Below are 18370 nucleotides of genomic sequence, written 5' to 3' on the forward strand. Positions count from 1 at the left end.
GCTCTTCCTCTTGCTCTTCCTCTTGCTCTTCCTCTTACGCGCAGACCCGGCTCGGCGACGTAGCCCCAGAGGACAGCAGAGCGATGACTCGAGCAGCGATGACTCGAGCGGCGGACGGTGCAAGCAGAACCTTCCGCTAAGAATCCTCCGTTGGTTGAGCTCGCCCTGGAGAAAGGGAAGCATTCTGCACGCGCTGGCTCAGAGTGTGAACTATCTACCAGTAGTGAATTACTATCAAGGCGCGACCGCCAGAAAACAACTAGATTTGAGACCACCGAGACCACCTCGACTTGCTTACTCCTCATTCCTTCTGGGTATAAGAGTGAGCCTGTCCGCCACCTGGCACTCAATCATTCAGATCTCGCAAGCTGCGTCAACACATCTCACAAATCACCTTCTTCTATCATCATCACCCGGGACCGCAGTCATTTTAATGATTCAATTATTGTTCCAAAGTCTTCTGCAACCCCTTCTGCAATGACTTCTGGTGTATGGTTCCTCGCATGCATGGAGAAGCCCGCAAAACAAGCAAAACCCACAACCCATTCACTCCATGAGGAATGTGACTCCCGTGTATGCAGCCAGAGATTTTTCGAAGGAAAAAAAAACTCAGGGATAGAGAAAATTTGAAAGGCGATTGGACCTTGCTGCCGGCGAAACCCAGCAGCCTGCCAATCTTCCGACACCTGATCTCGAAAGCCCTGGATGACGCCGCCAAAAGAAAAAACCACAAAATGCAACCGACCATCCCCCTCCCAGATTGACCAAGCCTTGGACGAGAAGGCAAGAGAGAAGTTTATCAGACCAAGCAAATCCTTATCTCATTGCGAAATAGGATCCGAAGGGCGTCTAAGAAGTGAGAGGACACATGACGAGACACCGAATCAAATGCATGAAACGACCCCATATGATACAAAGCGTTCTTGAAAGGCAATATGAAGTGACGATTGTATCCTCCGCAAAGGCATACGTCTGATCGAAAGTGATGAACATTTCCGCGAGGACGCCAATGGACGGGGCGGGAAGAGCACCGAGATCTCAGTGTTGTTCATACTTGGGAGCTGGGCCACCATTATCTGATTGAAAGTTAGTATGGGATTCTAGAAAGGGAGATGGCTGAGGGTGTAATGACGTTGGTTGTTATACATCTGGTTTGGGGCACCATAGGGCGATGCTGGGTAGCCAGAATACTGGAGGTGGTTGGTACCGTACTCCTGCAGTTGTTGAACACCGCCGGCGGGAGGGTAAGGGCCAGGCACTGGGGCACCAGGTTGGTAGCCGATGGGAGGAAGTTGGACAGATCGGCCAGGTTGTTGATAGCCCGCAGGAGCGGCGTCGGAACCTTGGTCAGACGGTGCGACAGCAGCACGAGCACGATCATCCTCTTGCTTGCGTTGAGTCTCCTCTTCCTTCTTGCGGGCCTTCCACTCTTTGCGGATCTCCTTGAATTCTATAAGGCGGGGTGCGTTAGCGTGTGTCACACAAGAAATCCCGAAGCTTTGGGAGACCCATGCTAGCTTCGGACGGAGTGAGGTTATCCCCAGTCCTGTCTCGACCTAGCTCCACGCCAATGAAAATCATCTAGCGTATCATGGAAAGGAACGACTGGGGTAGCTAGCGATGGACAAACCCGTCCGATTAATTTAAAAACGTCGTGCGTGGCACACCTGCACACAACACGTCGCGAAGTCTACCACGACAGTTCCCAACGAGCAGGAGGGGGGTTAGCTTACCTTCGGGGGTGCGCTTTTGGCCGTGCGATTGCATAGTGACGTGGGCGTTCAGGTGGTTCAAGGTACCGTAAGCCTTCTCACAGCCGTTCCAGCCGCACTTGTACATACGCTCAATCTCCTCATATCTTCTACGAGGACGCTTGTGTTGTTGGGCGCCGGGGATGGGGACGAAGGAGTAGACCTGCCAAGGACGTGGTTAGCATGTTCTACGATAGATCGGAAGGCCATGGAAGACTTGGGGTTGGGGGAAGGGAACTGGGTGACGCGCCCGTCTGGCGACGCGCAGGAGACAGCGCGCCCGCACTTGCGATTAGGGAAGACATATCAGGAGAACATACCTGTCCAGGACGCGCACCCGATGGTGCGGCGGAGGTTGGTGTTTGAGCCCCGCTGACTGGGTACCCTCCGTGCATTGGATGTTGGCCGCCGGCGTAGCCAGCCCAGTCCGGTCGTGGTTGAGCATACATGGCGCCGGTGGGAGGGGGGTTGGCGTAACCGTGTTGCATGTCTTGCTGCGGGTGGTAGGGAGAGTACTGGCCGCTGTGTGGAGGGTAGGTCGGGCTGGAGGCAGCAATGGATGGATCTATAGGAACATCCTGGTCAGATTTGATTTGGGAGCTTTGATGATTTGGGCGACCATCTTGTAGAGGCAAGGACGGACTAGTTGATTGAGCCATACTTCCTCCACTGCTGCCGCTGCTGTGGCTGCTGGACGAATGATACGGGCGTTATATGTGGCCGGGGAAGGAACCCGAGCGCGCCGAGGCAGGATAGACGCCGTACTCGGAGGTCGGGGTCGCGGAGGCCGAGTGAGGGTAGTGGTTGTGGTTGTGGTTCTGGTTGTGGTTCTGGGTGTGATTCTGGTTCGGGTTCGGGTTTTGGTTCTGGTTCGGGTTCGGGTTGTGGGACCGTAAGTCCGGTTGGGGAGGGTATTGCGCAGCAGACGCGTGATCTGCGGGAGAATCTTCAGATGACGTGTCGGTGAACGCGCTGAACGGTGAATGCAAACCTGACTGCGGATACTGGGCGGAACCTCTATCCATAGAATGAGGTGGCGAGCTGGCGGAAACACTGAGTAGCTTGCTCAGTGTTGCTTCGACGGAGAGGTGTTCGGCTTCGGCGCCTTGTGCGGCTGGAAGTGATGAGATGGTGTCGGTGGAGAATTGCTGGGAAACCAAGGACATACTATAGCACCGGAGATATCGAGTATCGAGGGAAGTGGTTCGTTGCTAGTTGACTCGACTTTGCGCGCGGGGTGGGGATCGGGCTTTTATAAGGTTGGAGTGGTTTAGACTGGATCGAGGTTGAGGTCGAGTTCGAGTTCGAGTTCGAGTTCGAGTGTGGGGGATCGTGGGAAAGATAATCGGTGTCCTAAGATGTTCACTTCTGATGGTCGTGCGCCCTCGAAGATAATGTACCGGCGGCAAGTGGGTGGGGGGGGGGAAGGTGAAGTTGTAGTCAAGATCAAGGACGAGGACGAAGTCGAGACGGACCGAGGAAGCTTAGCTGGCGGGGGGGGGGGGGGGGAGGGGGGGGGGGGGGGGGCTTGCAGTAGTAGTGGAATAGATAGTACGTGAATCGTCGCAAGAGCTACCAGTGGCGGGGATTCGGCTTTTGTGTCTTAGCTTGCCGGCAGAGGAGCGGCGTGTATCGAGTAGTGTCCGGTTGAAAGTCTTTCGGACGGAGGATTTTGGGGGGGGGGGAGAAGAGGGACTTTGGGGGTTGAGGGTTTTGGTGGAAGTGGCGGTGGTAGGTGGATGGGGAGAATGACGAGGAAGGTGCGGGTGAGAAGAGAGAGAATGAATGAGTGAAGCTGAAGAAGGTAAAAAGTGTAGGTGTAGGTGTAGTAAAGGAAGGTCAAAATTAATCAATTGTCACAGCGACAAAAGGTTGAGCGCAGGCAGGAGATGGAGAGGTGGTAGGGAGAGAGTGATTCGATTCCGGTAAGGTGAAGAAGGGTAGTGACACCATCAATTATTTGTCGATCCGGAGAGGAACTTTGGGACCGATGCGGGCGTGGGATGAGGATGGATGATTGGCTGCAATACCCACAGCAAAGCAAAGCAGAGCAGAGCAAAGCAGAGCAAAGCAAAGCAAAGCAGAGCAGAGCAGAGCAAAGCAAAGCAAAGCAAAGCACTGCACTGCACAGCACAGCACAGCACAGCACCAGCACCAGCACGAGAGCGAGCCAGAGATGGCAGACGTAGCGCCGTGCGTGCTGAGATCAACAGGTCAGGTCGGTCGGTCGGTCGGTCGGTCGGTCGGTCGGTCGTCGAAGGAAAAGAAGAGCGAGCGAGGCCGCAACAGGATTAAGTGCAAACAAGTGCAAGGACCGTGTGAAATGAAATTTTAGGATGACCGTCTGCCGCGCTTGCCCCGATGCAGTACTAGCGTGGGCGATGGCGCACTGCTGATGCCACGAACTGCGCGAATTCAACTGAGTTGTTAATGCTTTTTTTTTTTTCCCTTTCCACTTCTCCACTAGAGCCTAGGGGGCTTCCACAAGTGGGATAGCGGTGAATTTATCGAAAGAGTTAGGGTTGGGATGGGTTGGGATGGGTTGGGATAGGTTGGGCTAGACTGCGCTGCGCTGGGTTATAGCCTGTGAGGGAGAGGGGGGGGATGGAGGGGGTTAAAAGAGGGAAATTTCGAAAAGAGGAAAAAAGAGGTGAGGTGGTGAGGTCCGTGTGGTATGGGCAAGGATAAGTTACCACCAAGAACCAAACAACCAACTACTACGTACTACTGGGTAGCTAACAACTAACTACCAACTAACTACCAACTAACTATCAACTAACTACCAACTAACTACCAACTCGCTACCAACCCTCTGACAACCAACTAACTACAACTACAACTACAACTACAACTAACGACTACCTCACAACCTCACAACCGCACGACCTCACGACCTACAACTACCGTACGTACAACTGAAAATCGAGGTGGGTCCTGTCCAGCTTGGCGGTCCGAGGGTGGAGATCGCGAGACAGACATTACCGTACCGACTGCCGATGAGTGGCTGAATGGTCGAATGGCAGCTGGACGCTGGACGAGCGATGACGAGGAGAACAGAACAGGGCCGAGACGTGTGACATGTGCATCTCAGCAGAATTGGGTATGCAAATCAATCTCGCTCACGTCCCGGGGGCATGGTCGACGACGACCGACAACAGCAACCGATAGCAGAGGCGACGGCGACGGCGACGGCGACGGCGAGGAACCCTCCCTCTGGTGCTGGCCTCCAATCCCATACGCACCAAATATTATAGCGAGCGTTACAGCTGTCAACCATCAGCCAGCCCTCTCAGGTTTAACACACCTACCTACTCCTACCCTCCGATACGCACCAAATTATAGCGACCGTTACAGCTGTCAACCACCAGTCAGCCCTCTCAAGTTTAACACAACCTACCTACCTACCTACTCCTACACCTCCTACACGCCGTCCGATAGGCACCAAATTGTAGTGACCGTTACCGCCGTCCCCTATTAGCCAGCGCTCGCATTTCCAACACTACTACAACTACCTACGCCTTCACGTCAAAACGTGCACTCATGCCGGTATCCAACGTCACCACCTCGACACATCCAAGCGTTATTACGTCGATGACTTTGCGACTATACGAGGTAGCTTACCGAACTCCCAGATGGATGATCCACCGCCCACTAACCTCTCAACAACCGACCAAGGCTATCCCAAGCTGGGCTCGAGTCTTGATCAGATGAATCGACGCCGGGGAATCAGCAGCCTAGGGCCGTTCAAGCCTTCGATGAATGGGATGCAGAACATGCCAATCCGGCGGATAGCAAAGTGCAGCGCGCGAGTACTCCGTACTTAGTGCTCGCTCTTCTTCTTCTTCTCCTCCGCTCGAGGAATTTCGATGAGGTAATAAAGGCCCGCAGCGAGAGGCTCGAGAACAGACACAGTAATGTACAGCCTACTTAGTTCCACATTCAAGCCCCGCTATTGCAGAGATTGCAGAGCAATTACGGCCGCGTTGATTCCGGGAAGAATTCGTCAAATCGATCAATCGATTTACAAAACGTTTGGAAATGCGGACTGTGTTGGATAATCGACTCGTCATTCCAGAAGATAGCACTTTTGGAAGGGGAAAAAAAAAAGAAGCAGTTTCGAAACCGAATCGGAGGAAACCTCCGGAACCCTACCTCACCATCAGGCCCCTCTCACGCACCCCACCGCCTTGCCAATAAAGCTTGCGGGGCCCATCCGGCCGATTCCGTAATTATGATATGGTGCTCACGTGAAATTATGTCACTTCCGTTTCGAGTGCCTGATAATGAGGTGATCGGAATCCCCCCGGCGGCGGCGCTGAGGATTTGGCAATCAATTATTGTTTCAAAGGCTAGAAGGCGGGTGGTAGATGCGGATTCTACGATCTGATCGTGTTTTCACCTGCGGGCCCTCGATTACAAGTCGGTGGAAGCAAAGTGTCCCTCCCCATCCAACCCATATCAATCATACATCAATAACGCGAAAAGAGCTACACTATTAATAACTAGATGCATAGATCGGCGTCATCAATCTCTCTCAGGTCTATACGAGGTTCAAAGTCTTCATCTGAACAACTTCCTGATCCATGATTCGAATAGTATCCAAATCTCGATTAAATCTCGATCCAATTTCGATTCAATCAGGATTTTGAAAGTCTTTAATTTCACATCTAAAAATATATATATTGACGATACTGATCCTATTCTTCTAGGATTTGGAAAATAGAAAAAACAATTTGACGTTCAGAAAGACCCCGGAGCCGTCGACTCGTGACTCTACTCTTCACACGATCACAGCCCTCTCTATCTGTGAACAGTGAACAGTGACCATCTATCTCACTCAACCTTTTCCAGAGATCCGTTCGAAGAGTGAACGGTCGACCGCTCTTGAGATTTTTTTCTTTCGCTTAGGAAGTCCGAACTTTTTCCGGTCCCTGGGTATGGCCTCGTACGGTTAATAACGAACGTGGAGCTTGTTACCGGTACCGTATAGGTACCGGATCCTCTGTCCGTCTGACGGAGCTCGATCGCGCCGATTCGTGCGGCTAGTTTTTTTTTTTTTATCATTATCACGACGGCTGTCTTTGCTGCTGGGTTGTTTACAGCACGAATTGAGATGGGATGGTGAAATAAAATACTGTACGAGGTAGGACGTCCGCTTGCTTCTGTTGACTGTAACCGAGAGAGAGAGAGGCTGCATGCCGGTCACCAGGCAGCGGGCGCACTGATTGTTCCCTACCTACCCACTCCGCCAGGAAGAGATACACGGAGCGTGATGGGGAATCAGGAGCTGATTACCTAGGTATCTCACCCGCCAGCCGGCTGGACTCCAGATTCCAAGCATCAATTATACTTCGTGTCGAGGCTAGCGTAAAACGAGGTCTGAAACCCGCCCTGGAAAAAGAAGAAAAGAAGAAGGCGAAGAAGAAAAACAAACAAGAAGATATCGTTCGAGTTCAACGTGGTTGATCGGAGCCGGAAGTCAATATACTACGTAGTACGTAGTAAGTCGTGGTCCTACTGCGTTGCGCACAGGTAGGTGTTGCCGTGGGTCCTTCTCACAGGTCGTCTTCCTGCACTCGTTCGGAGCATGTGTGAGTTGAGCTGAGTTGCGTTGAGTTGAGTTGAGTTGATGCTCCTCGCTCGCGCCAGTGGTAGGAGAGAAGGATAGGTAGGTAGGTAGGCACTCACTCACTCACTCACTCACTCACTCACTCACTCACTCACTTACCTAAGGTACTTACTTACCTTTTCTCGACGATGCCTCGAGCGGGTAGATGCACGATGCGTACGTAGACCTGGGTCGCGGCATGTCGCGAAGTTAAAAACGGGTGGGTGGGAGAGTTTCGCATGCCAGATGTACTACTACCGTATGTGAAGGCCGTCCCTAAAAAAAAACCAGCGTGGCGCGCGCGTGTAGCGCGATATTGATATAAGCAGTTCTCCGCAGATTCGGCGAGGACTACGGTAGGTAGGTACGGGTACTGTCTGTACTGTAGCGGAGTCTTGGGAGATGCGACTTGGCAAGCCCCCCGCCCCTCCCCGCCGGTGTTGGTGAATCTACGGTAGACTAGACTACACACTGCTTCACTGCCGGTGGCCGACGCTGGGGATGAGGGATGTCCTGGTTCCACGAATCTGAGATCACGCTGGTGCTGTCTTGCTACTGTACTGTGACTGCCTGGGCACTAGGGTAGTGGGCGTTGCACTTGCACTTGCACTTGCACTTGGACAGGAACGCTTGCATAGCCGACCCAGGTGGACGGGATAGGCTAACTAACGATTGTGATCTCGAAGGCACGATAGAAAATAGTCCTTGCTGCGTTGCTGCGCTGCTGCGCAAGAGAAACTCAACACTATTTTGCACTTCGGGACTTGATCAGCGTTCGCAAGGGCTAGGCGTTACTATCAAGGCTTAATTAACTGTGTTTGCCATATCATAAGTACGGTAGGGAAGTTGGCTAGCGCGTATGGGAAGATGGCGACGACAGCTGCTGCTGCTGGCGCTGAAGGAGTCGGAGGAGGGGAGCGAGGACGGGCAGAAATCGTGTTCTGGTGATGACAAACCCGGCAGAGGTGGGCTTGGGTTATGCTACCATACCGTGCATGCGCGCCGTTTTCCACTCCGCGAAGCTGTCTGGACGGTGATGCTTTCTTTCGGATGGGGTGGATGGCTGGCTCTGCCTTTCTTTCTCACCAGCAGGGAAAAGAAAGGGACAAACGACTCGTGTCGACTCGACATCTACGGTACCGAGACATCAAATCACGTCCTGTCTTCCGACCAACCTGACTTGATGCTGACTTGCGCCGTCCCCCGTCCTGCCCTTTATCACACCAGAGCGGCGGAAGATGTGTGATGCATCGTTTTTGATTTCCGACATCTTCTCATGATTACCTGGCCCTCATCCTATCAGAATGCCGTGACGAGATGTTGCATGCTCGACGTCGCAGCCTGCACCTTTTGACTTCCCTTGGCCCCGGGCGAAGGAGAGAAAGGATGGAGGAGGGATGGATGTGAGGATGAATGGTCAGCCGAGGCGCGGAATGGAAAAAAAAAAAAAAAAAAGGTGCAGAACGAGCACCGATTCTGTGAAGAACGTAGTCACGGATAGAGCGTTTACTTTCTTGAATAGGCGCAGGAGAGAATCGCTGATTGTGGCTCCTTCTCGCCATTCTCTCCAGCCCGCTCCTAGGATTACCTCGGGTTGCGATGACATCGAAATTGGATGCGAAGCATAACGGGTTTTCTCGTACGAAGACCGACACATATACAGGGTACCGGTAGATGCGGTATGATTGAACAGCGCCAGCCCCCGTATCCTGATCCTGGGGTCAAGGACGGGGCTTAAACCTTGCGATTTACGGGCCCACACGATGACTACTTATCAACTGTACCGGTATCCATATTGCGGTTTGGATCGAAAATAGTAGTAGTAGTATCGGGCAGGAAGAGAAAACAAGTCCTACACACCCGCAACAGCCGACCAGCCAGTCAGATCTGACAGCCGGCGGTGCTGATTTGGGTCAGCACCAACTCCACTCGGCCACCCCCTCGTGCGTTGATCAATCGTTCGCATCGAGTACTTCATTGGGCTTCTGGACCGCAACTCACTCGGCACGGCGTGCGCATTCAGGAAGGCGGAAGGCGGAGGGCGGAGGCGGGTAGCTTCTTCGCAATGTTTACTCCGTTCGCCGGTGCCAAAGCGGGAGCCTTTCGGACGGAGAGGGGAACGATGTTGCGCAAGTCGAGATTCCTGGATCGTTGATATAGAGTTGATCGTTAGCGGATTGGGATCTGAGTTCGCTCCCGTATCGTCCAGAGTAAGGATAATAAGCCCTGGCGCTCTCTGCTACTACCTTAGCTAGCGCTCGCTCAAATCGCCGGCCTCTCGGCAACCCGCAGAAACGGATATGGGGTTTCTCGACAGCGCCCTGACTACGCTCCGGACGGTCACTGCTCCGGGCCTCCTGAGTGGCTCCGTCGGAAGCCAAGATGGTGCCTCTGCTAAAAAGTAAACAATCCCATCTACCGGAAGGAGTTGTGGTCCGCTGGCTGCTCGAAATGCCATGCGAAGACGCCAAAGCAAGGGGCGTGTTAGGCCGGCTGTTAGGGCCGATCCGTGATCCAGCGAGCAACCAAAATTCGCAAGATTCGCGAGGTCATGATTATCGTCATGCCCTGGGTAAGACCGGTCGTCAAACTTCAACATAGCCAGCGCCAACCAATCGACGGCCTCTATTTCTCCTTGATCTTCACAGGGAGTCAGATAGGTAAGTAGAGGTCGGAGACGGGCCGACGACAACAGCCACTCTACTCGTACTCGGAAACACTTTTCAGGGATGAATGATTAGCTGACATCTAACTACCTACCTACTAGTAGTACCGTAGTACATGGAAACATCTACGGACTGTGCGCGTCTCTAGCCCAGGCGGCCGGGGTAAGGCTGAGAAGGGGGAAACTCGGATTGGTATTAGTAAAAGCAATTCAATTTTTTTTTGAGTCAAATTCCCTGCAAATCCTGAAAGGAAGTGATGGGCACACATGTCGACGTACTGTCCCCCTGCTGAGGAGAAGCGGTGGCCAGTGACCACAGCACAGAGGCTGCTTGGTCACTCACTCACTCACTCACTCACTCACTCACTCACTGGCCAGGGGCTCAGAGATTACCGAGTATTCAGTAAACAACGCATCCGCCACCTCCACCAGCCATCGCCAAGACGAAGCGACTCCAGGAACTCCCCGCTCGCTTTCAAACTCTAAAAAGCCATCATGTCGTCCGTCTCCCTTGGTGGTCTGAGATAGGCATGCGTAAGCGTCGCGCATAGTACCACTCCTCCCGTACTTCTACAACTAGAAGGATATCAGCATATCAGTACCTACCTATGCATAGACAAGGCCAAGCCCAGCACCAGACAGCCGGAGCTCCTACCACTAGTACGTAGTCCTTCTACTCTCCCCTGCTCCAGCCACAACCTACAGACTAAAGCCTAGCAGGCGGACTAGGGCTATGATCTACCGCCATCAACTCATCTGGCCTTACCGCGCGGAGATATCTTCTCCAGGACCCAAGGATCGCTCACTCCTCCTGCCGAGCCAGGCTAGCCCAGCGACATCACCAGAATGCCGAGGCTACCACCCGCAGGGGCCAGCGGAGGCATCACCGTGGGTCCTCCGCTGTCCGTAGGTACGCAGTAGACGCCGGACTTCGAAGGTCGAGTGGAAGTCCGAGGAGGCTCGCGAAGGAAGCTTGAAGTAGAGGAGATCCCAGCGGGAGGATAGGATAACAAACCTCTCTGCTGAATCTCATCTCCAGGATTCCGATTTTGTCAAGTTGTCACAGTATCAATTGGCATCACGCTAGTGTTGACAAGTATTGTCGAGCTAGTGGTGAGAGACCAAGCTCTGTATCCGCAGCGATAGAGCTTGGCGTACGTGTAACACTACTGTATGTACAGAGTACGACAGTCAGCCCCGAGGTTGCATGTACATCTCGATGCGCTGAAGCCTGACGATGCTCTCCGTCCTCTGCACGGGGGGGGGTAAGCATGTAACTTGGGATCTGGGACAGGACTCAAGTAAGCCCGGGCGGGTCATATCCCTCGCGAGGTGTATTACTGTATTGGGGTTGCCGTCAAACCAAACACGAAGAAGCTGCGAGGTTATCGTTCTGGGTTGTCGAAGTCGAGACAGCACAGACAGACAAGGGCACATTGCATCACCGACGACGGCACGGGTCTCTGGGCCAACCAATCCCGGGGAGACGTACGGGTTATGACGGCAAAGGGCACATGTTGCTCCCTTCGAGTTTGAGCGAGCATGGCAGAGAGGAGGAGGAGGAGGAAACTGGACGTGAGCTTTTCAAACCGGTGTCGTTTCTACTCTCTACGTATCACCGTATCAGGGTCGAGGCTTGAAGTACGGAAGGGCATGTCCAACTGCTCCTCGCGGTGGGAGCATAGCCTCGATAGAGCAATTGTGAAAGCTTCCCGACTCGCAAATGCCTCATGACTCGAGCCGCCTAAACGGAAGAACGCTTTGTCTTCGTGTTAAGCGATCTACCTACCGTACTGTATTCTGGTATGGAGTCAACCCTGCATGGGAGTCTCGCACGGCACAGTTCCGCTCCTTCATCCCTGACTTCGCGCCTTGTAGCCACCTCCTACGAAGCTGTCAACAGAGGTCGAGCCTCGGCAGGCTCTAGTTGTCTGAGAGAGCGATTTGCAGCCTGAAGTTTCCCGGACGGGCCATCTGCTGCTCCGGACCTTCACTCGGGACGACCGATGTCAATGGTGATCTTTCACCCTTTCGACTCTGGCCTCACGGAATGTCCTTTGCTTGGAACCACGTATCTCGGCACAAGACGAGCGATTGTGACATCAGTTTCGTGCGATAGCGACGATGCTCTCCGAAGTCACATGTCGCGACTCGCGTCGAGGGATCTGGGGGAAAGGGGTGCATGCCACACGATTCTGGACGTCCTCGAATAGGTTATCCGCATGTTATCCCCCAATGCAAACTGTGGCCGTTTTCGGTCTCGTGGGGGCAATATCGGCTCTGGAATCATCTTTGGTCACCCAGCTCACCGCTAGTGTGTTGTCTGTGCGCTGGCATCGTCTCTTCCATCAAGAATGATTGTCTACGGAGTAAGTAGCGACTTCACGTCAATCGAGTCTGCTTTCCAATGTTGACTTGGGAAAAAGCTTCTTTAAGCGGTCTCGCTAAGCGCGAATTCGTATCCTTGCCGTTACTTGGGTAAAAGCCAATGCCGGTCTCCTGCCAGAATCACACCCTAAGCGCAGAGCTGCGAGACTAGGTTCCGGGCCTCGCCTACATTAGCAGCGGCACAAGCATTTATGAAAAGGAGTCAGAGGGAAGAAGCACCATGGATACAAGTACTAGTAAATGTTCCCTAAGCGTAGTAAGAGCTAACCTCGCGACTTTGGGAAACCTTCCCTGGGGCGCCCTGCAGTAGTGAGGTCAACTCCCACTATTCTTAGGTAGTCTGCCTAGTCCCGCATGTGTAGTGTAGGTAGTTGGCTACCTATTCCACCCGTCCACCGATGTCCTTTGTTCGCGATGGTGGGCTGCTACTCCGTGAGGACCATCGGTCCTGATAGACCGTCCGAGCGCGATAATCATTACAACACGAAGTGCCGAGGATGATTGCATCCCCCGTCGTCCACTACGCCTCGACGAACATTTGACCGATGTCAACCCCCACCCCCGGCACTGCTGTAACAACAGTCCAACAACAGATGCGCTACATCCCACGGCAAGCGTCTGGGTGATGTACGGAGCACAGAGTACAAAACAGTTTGCGATGACCCACTTCGCTCTTTTGTACCTCGCCCTAGAGCTCAAGAAGGACTTTTATAACCATGTTTAGTACGGGGCAGATATCTTATCAGATGCGGTATAAGATTGCTCAGTTAGATTTCCAGTGCTCTGCAAGCAGCATTTGGTACGTCCAGACCGACCCCTGCAAACCACGACCATCACCGGAATGACCACTGTGGCCAGGAAAATCTGCAGCACTTTGAACTTATGAAACCGTCCACGGTCACCACTCTGATGGTCATCGTCATCATCATATGCCTGGTCATCACTGTTACGTTGATACCGGTAGCTTGCCTATTTGCACAGACGCACATCGGCAAAGGATATCGAGATGGGTACCGTACTCGACAGAAGAGAAGAGACGTGGCAGAGTTCCTATTCCTAGCTGACTCCCTGTTCGGTGTGCAGATCAGGATGGGTTCGTTTGTCCACTCATTTTCCCGTGTCGAGAAGAAGAAGTTTACGAACACTCGTGGTAGATGACGAGCTTCTCTTCCAGATAGACGATTGCGCCAGCTCGGCCCTTTTCCATTTTGCACGCAAACAGCAGACCGGGTTTCTTCCGTCCATGAGTACCCCATGTGAACAGCCCACTCAGTTGATCACAGATGAGATTGGTCATCGTATTGACGGGTCCCTAGGACTGCCACTCCCCGACAAGACAGATTTTATATCTGAACACCGGCTTCATCACTCTCGTAGAACTTTGTATCATCCCGGTACTGACAGAAGCACGGCCTGATGTCAGGCTGGCTCATCAGTCTTGATATATTCCAAGGATTCATCAAAGGCCTCCTCAGGTCTATCCTCTTCTCCCCATTCCCCATCGCGTTCTCGGAGGCCATTCTTTCAGGTAGTGGCATGATACTTGAACTTTTGGACAGTGCCGCAACAGCAGAAGCATGCATAGAATTGGAGAGGGCTCTGTAAAAGGGTGCTTAGGTGCGCAGAGAAAACCAACAATGTTTGGATAAGAACCATATGGGTAGTAGCGGCAGTGCGTCGATATGCCTACCGCGGCACACAGCTTTCTTGAGTCCCATCATCCAACCATCAGTAAAGATACGCTTTGTAAAAAAAAAATTAGATGTGAAATAAAGACGCAGAGAGAGATACTCGAAACTTGTCCGCGACACTATTCATCAAGGAGCTCCCAGATTGAAGCTACAGACCACATCGCCCACAGCCTGCCCTTTCGCACGTCGTCCAAAGGTGACAAGATACCGGTACATGTATTTTGTGCATCCAGCAGGCGGGATGGCTTGGTAGACAAGCTGTCTTTTGATCTGATCAACGGGGACGGGATCGATCGGGCCTCCGGAATCCGGAACCGTCCAACCTACCGAGTTACGTTTGGAGACCGGATCCTCACAGGTCATCGAGTGGATTTGTGGGCAGACTCCGGTAGAGCGAGAACCCGCCACGTCGCCACAACAAAACCAAAAAAAAAAAAAAAAAAAAAAAAAAACATTGCTGTTGTAACCCGAGCCAGTGTTCAGTCAACGGGCTGTGACGTCTTCGCTTCGGAGCGCCGTCGAAAACAAAAACAAAACCAAAATCGAAAAAAAAAAAAAAAAAAAAAGAGGGAGGTGAAAAAAAAGGAAAAAGAAGCAAAAAAAACGCCAAAACTTTGGTAGAGCCCTTGCGATTGTGCGATGCAAGAGGGCTACCTAGAAAACCACCGACTCGAGGGAAGGAGTTTTTTCGAGCCGCTGTCCTCAGCGGGAGAGCGGCTCAAGCTAACGTCTGCTGGGCCTGATCCAGCTACACCAAGCGAGCAAGCTCACCTGGTGCGGCGAGAACCAACATGGAAAACTCTTCTAAGTAGTCGAAAACAATTTTTTTTTTTTTTTTTTTCCCGAAGGGGGGGCAGATGACACGCCCAAGATGTGATGTGGTGGGGACGATCTCCACACGGGCACACAAGAATACTCGGGATTCGGTGAGAGGCTTGCGAGATGGGATACCGGTAGTCTTCTTCGTGTTGTCTCCTGGGGTCGAGCTACGACTGAATCACTACGTCTCCTGCGGACAACCTGCTCGGCCAGCTCGCTCGCTCTCTCTACGGATATGGAAGGGCACCTCTGGGCTCATCGTCTGGAGCGGAAGCCTGCTGGTGATAATCTGAGTACCAGTGTGTGTTTGGTGGGCTTGCGGGGTGTCGTCGGCCCGTTCGTGAAAGACAAAGCGAGGGGGGAGCTGCGATCCGGGATGCCAATCGCTTCTTTACGCAAACGCCATCCTTGAACAGTTGCCTGTAGCATTCTCGCTACACCCCACGCATTCGACACAGCTTCTGACAGAGGAGGATTGACGATCGGCTAGGGTCTAGGGAGCGGCTGGTCTGTTCAGAACGGTGGTTTGAAGTACGAGCTGGGATAGGTCGCTTGTATTGGGGTGCTGTTTTGCTGGCAGTCTTGCATACCATGGATAATCAAGGGTGACCTATTTGTATTCACAACTCCTGAAAATCGAAATGGTGTATTTGCTGGTTCAACATTCTGCATTGGTCTATCATATTTATTATTTCCATAATGCCGTGCTTGACCAGTGGCCGAGACTTATCAAGGCAATCAGTATATCGACCTGACTGGCACTGTAGGGGGGTTCCACTGACATTAACCTTCGTCCACCGGTTGCTTCACCTACTTAAAGTCCTGGCAGTGCCTTCTGGACTGCTTAATGCCCCTTATGTTATGATTGGCGGGCAGGCCCGAAGAGATTAGAGGGTGTTGGGTCCGCGGTCTCCTTCGATAGGATCTTTTCCTGGGTATCCCATTCCAACCACTGCCCACTGGCTCTTTCTTCAGCGTCGAGCATAAATCCAGGACTCCAATACTCCCATTCTTCGCACTGCTGATCTACCCAGAGCATACCCCCTGAAACAAGATCATCGACGGCGGTTTTTGCCCTGGCTCTTGGCCAGCGCAGATTTAACATCAGCATTGATACGCTAACGTAGCCGAGTACCTGCGCTGCCTCCAGCACCGCACTTTGATCGATGTTGAGCTCCTTGGGCACAGAGCGGATGTAGACTTTGTGGCCGACCCTAAGGGTAGAGTAGGAAGACCCGAGAGGTTTCAAAGTACCAACAGCACGGAGGACATCATCACTTGAGTGTGTCAGTCCCACTCTAGAGTGTCGCTTTGGGAACACTTACTCTGTGATCTCGGTACTTCCCTCAGCTCTGGTGCTCATGATCCTATCCCGGACTTCCTTAACACCAATAAGTCCACCATTTTCCTCTCTTGTTGCCCCACAGACTTCGACAACTCTTACGGCCAGCTCGAAATAGAAGTCATTCACGCTTCCACCTAGCAGCTGTGCCCAGAAACTCCCGCCTCCATCTTTGCCTCCAGCCCCACTACTGCTTGCTAACGGATCTACCCCGATAGCTGAACACATACGGGCAAATTCTGCACGGAAGCTGGGGTTTGAACGGATGTCTTTGGCATGGGTCTGGGCGAACTGCTGAAGGAGAGAGCGGAAGACCGAGAGCTGGGTAGCAAGGGATGTCGAATGGGAACTGCGAAGATTATTTCCATGGGATGCATATTGGGCAGATGTTATTCTCGAGCGATCAAAGGCCGCAAGACCTACTCCTTTGCGTGACATTGTTGATGTTGATCGATGTCTGGAAGTGTTTGAAGTCGAGGGCGCACGTGAGGAAGTTGATAACGATAACGCAGAGGAGCCGCTAGTCCGTAACGACATTAGCACCCACAATCAATCCAATTTTCACTTCAATTCAAGGCCCCAGCATCACTTGATTTATCACGAACTCACTCTCCCCCGACACACTCGACAACATGGCCTCATCTCAGAGCGTTCAATGCTTCGGCAAGAAGAAGACAGGTATGAGCAAAACCTAGAAACTGCGATCCAGGGAGGTGCTGACAAAATTCTAAATAGCCACCGCCGTCGCCCACTGCAAGGTACGAACGATGCGATCACGAATTTCGCGCACGCTTTCGAACACTTAGTCGAAGTGAAGGAATGATAATACTGACTGGAAATGGAATTAGGCTGGCAAAGGTCTTGTCAAGGTTAACGGCAAGCCCCTCAACCTGGTTCAGCCAGAAATCTTGCGATTCAAGGTCTACGAGCCTCTCCTCATCGTTGGTCTCGAGAAGTTCGCCGGCGTTGATATCCGTGTCCGAGTCACTGGTGGTGGACACACATCTCAGGTCTACGCCATCCGTCAAGCCATCAGCAAATCAATCGTCGCATACTACCAGAAGTTCGTTGACGAGCACTCGAAGAACGCCCTGAAGCAGTCCCTCGTCCAATACGACCGAACCCTGTTGGTTGCAGACAACAGACGTTGCGAGCCCAAGAAGTTTGGAGGTGGGTTATGTTCTTCTGGAGATAATTTTGGTCATTCTAACGTGTGTGATAGGTCCCGGAGCCAGAGCAAGATACCAAAAGTCTTACCGTTAAGGAATGGGAATGTTTGGGGGCGTGGATTGGGAGAATTGGCTCTACTGCATTTGCGAAGGATGGGCTCTGCTTTGCTGGTTGTAGGATTTTGAGCAAATGAACGAGAGATCCAACCGGCAATACAGGGAATTACAAACAAGGTCTGCGGGTTTGATGCCGTGTATGATGTGTTGTGACCAGGACTAGATATCGGGACAGTATGCGACGCGCAGAAGAACCCGACCTCGAGCAGCAACTCCAGACATGAATCGGGTTTCGACTATGGATGCGAATGTCAAAGTTGACTTCCAATATTTGATTCGACTGTGAAATCGGTGGGAATTTGGTGCGATATGCGACAAAATCTCTGGCAAGAGTTCAGGCGGACTTTGTGACAGGATCGTAATATCGAAGTCGGCCTTCAGTGTCCCAAAGCCATCTTGGAAACGAATGCGATCTGTAACGAGAGCTTTTCAAACTGGAAATCCCTCGTCCACACATTTTGGGTCATCTCGGACTTCCAATATTCGTATCCCCGATGTAAAGCTCATTCGACATTCAGCACGATATGCAACAAACTGATACCAGGACCATTGACCATGTACCAGGACTCCATCCAGGTAGGGTCTCTCCTGACATACTAATGTTCGAAATTCCTTTCTATGTCCCGAGAGACCAATCGTCATTCTGTGCGATGAGCAGCAAAACGAGTTTAAGAAACATAAATCCACCCTCCATAAAAAAAAAGAAACCACACGGCACGCAGCATTTTTCTCGCCGGGCTCTCTGATATGGAAACCCCAGCCACTTTTGTCAATGTCCCAGCTTGGAATGAATATTCGGTGCGATGTGCAACAAATAAAA

The 18370-nt window shown here is 52.3% G+C and overlaps 3 protein-coding genes across 4 annotated transcripts; 1 reads left to right on the forward strand and 2 right to left on the reverse strand.

Moving 5' to 3' along the window:
- Nucleotides 1-1038: 1038 nt before the first annotated feature.
- On the reverse strand, nucleotides 1039-3704 carry L3040_003918 (uncharacterized protein; the record flags this gene model as incomplete). 2 transcript variants are annotated; one of them, XM_066156602.1, is made up of 9 exons in its annotated part: nucleotides 1039-1076; nucleotides 1133-1450; nucleotides 1734-1914; nucleotides 2072-2316; nucleotides 2395-2441; nucleotides 2517-2685; nucleotides 2743-2865; nucleotides 2920-2962; nucleotides 3612-3704. In XM_066156602.1, the coding sequence occupies 9 exons, from the start codon at nucleotides 3702-3704 to the stop codon at nucleotides 1039-1041; spliced, it is 1257 nt and encodes a 418-aa protein (XP_066012180.1). The 2 variants fall into 2 exon arrangements, with proteins under 2 accessions (XP_066012180.1, XP_066012179.1); XM_066156601.1 differs by having other exon boundaries at nucleotides 1073-1076; nucleotides 1147-1450.
- An 11906-nt stretch (nucleotides 3705-15610) lies between these two features.
- On the reverse strand, nucleotides 15611-16702 carry L3040_003919 (uncharacterized protein; the record flags this gene model as incomplete). The annotated part of the gene is made up of 4 exons (XM_007294902.2): nucleotides 15611-15647; nucleotides 15705-15732; nucleotides 15883-16199; nucleotides 16248-16702. The coding sequence occupies 4 exons, from the start codon at nucleotides 16700-16702 to the stop codon at nucleotides 15611-15613; spliced, it is 837 nt and encodes a 278-aa protein (XP_007294964.2).
- Nucleotides 16703-16896: 194 nt separating this feature from the next.
- On the forward strand, nucleotides 16897-17527 carry L3040_003920 (40S ribosomal protein uS9; the record flags this gene model as incomplete). Its single annotated transcript, XM_007294901.1, has 4 exons — nucleotides 16897-16942; nucleotides 17000-17022; nucleotides 17113-17434; nucleotides 17487-17527. 4 exons carry the CDS (start codon nucleotides 16897-16899, stop codon nucleotides 17525-17527), a joined length of 432 nt encoding a protein of 143 aa, XP_007294963.1.
- Nucleotides 17528-18370: the final 843 nt, after the last annotated feature.

This window comes from Drepanopeziza brunnea (genome assembly GCF_022702325.1).
Source record: "Drepanopeziza brunnea f. sp. 'multigermtubi' strain 214-2 chromosome Unknown ctg5, whole genome shotgun sequence".
Classification (NCBI taxonomy): domain Eukaryota; kingdom Fungi; phylum Ascomycota; class Leotiomycetes; order Helotiales; family Drepanopezizaceae; genus Drepanopeziza; species Drepanopeziza brunnea.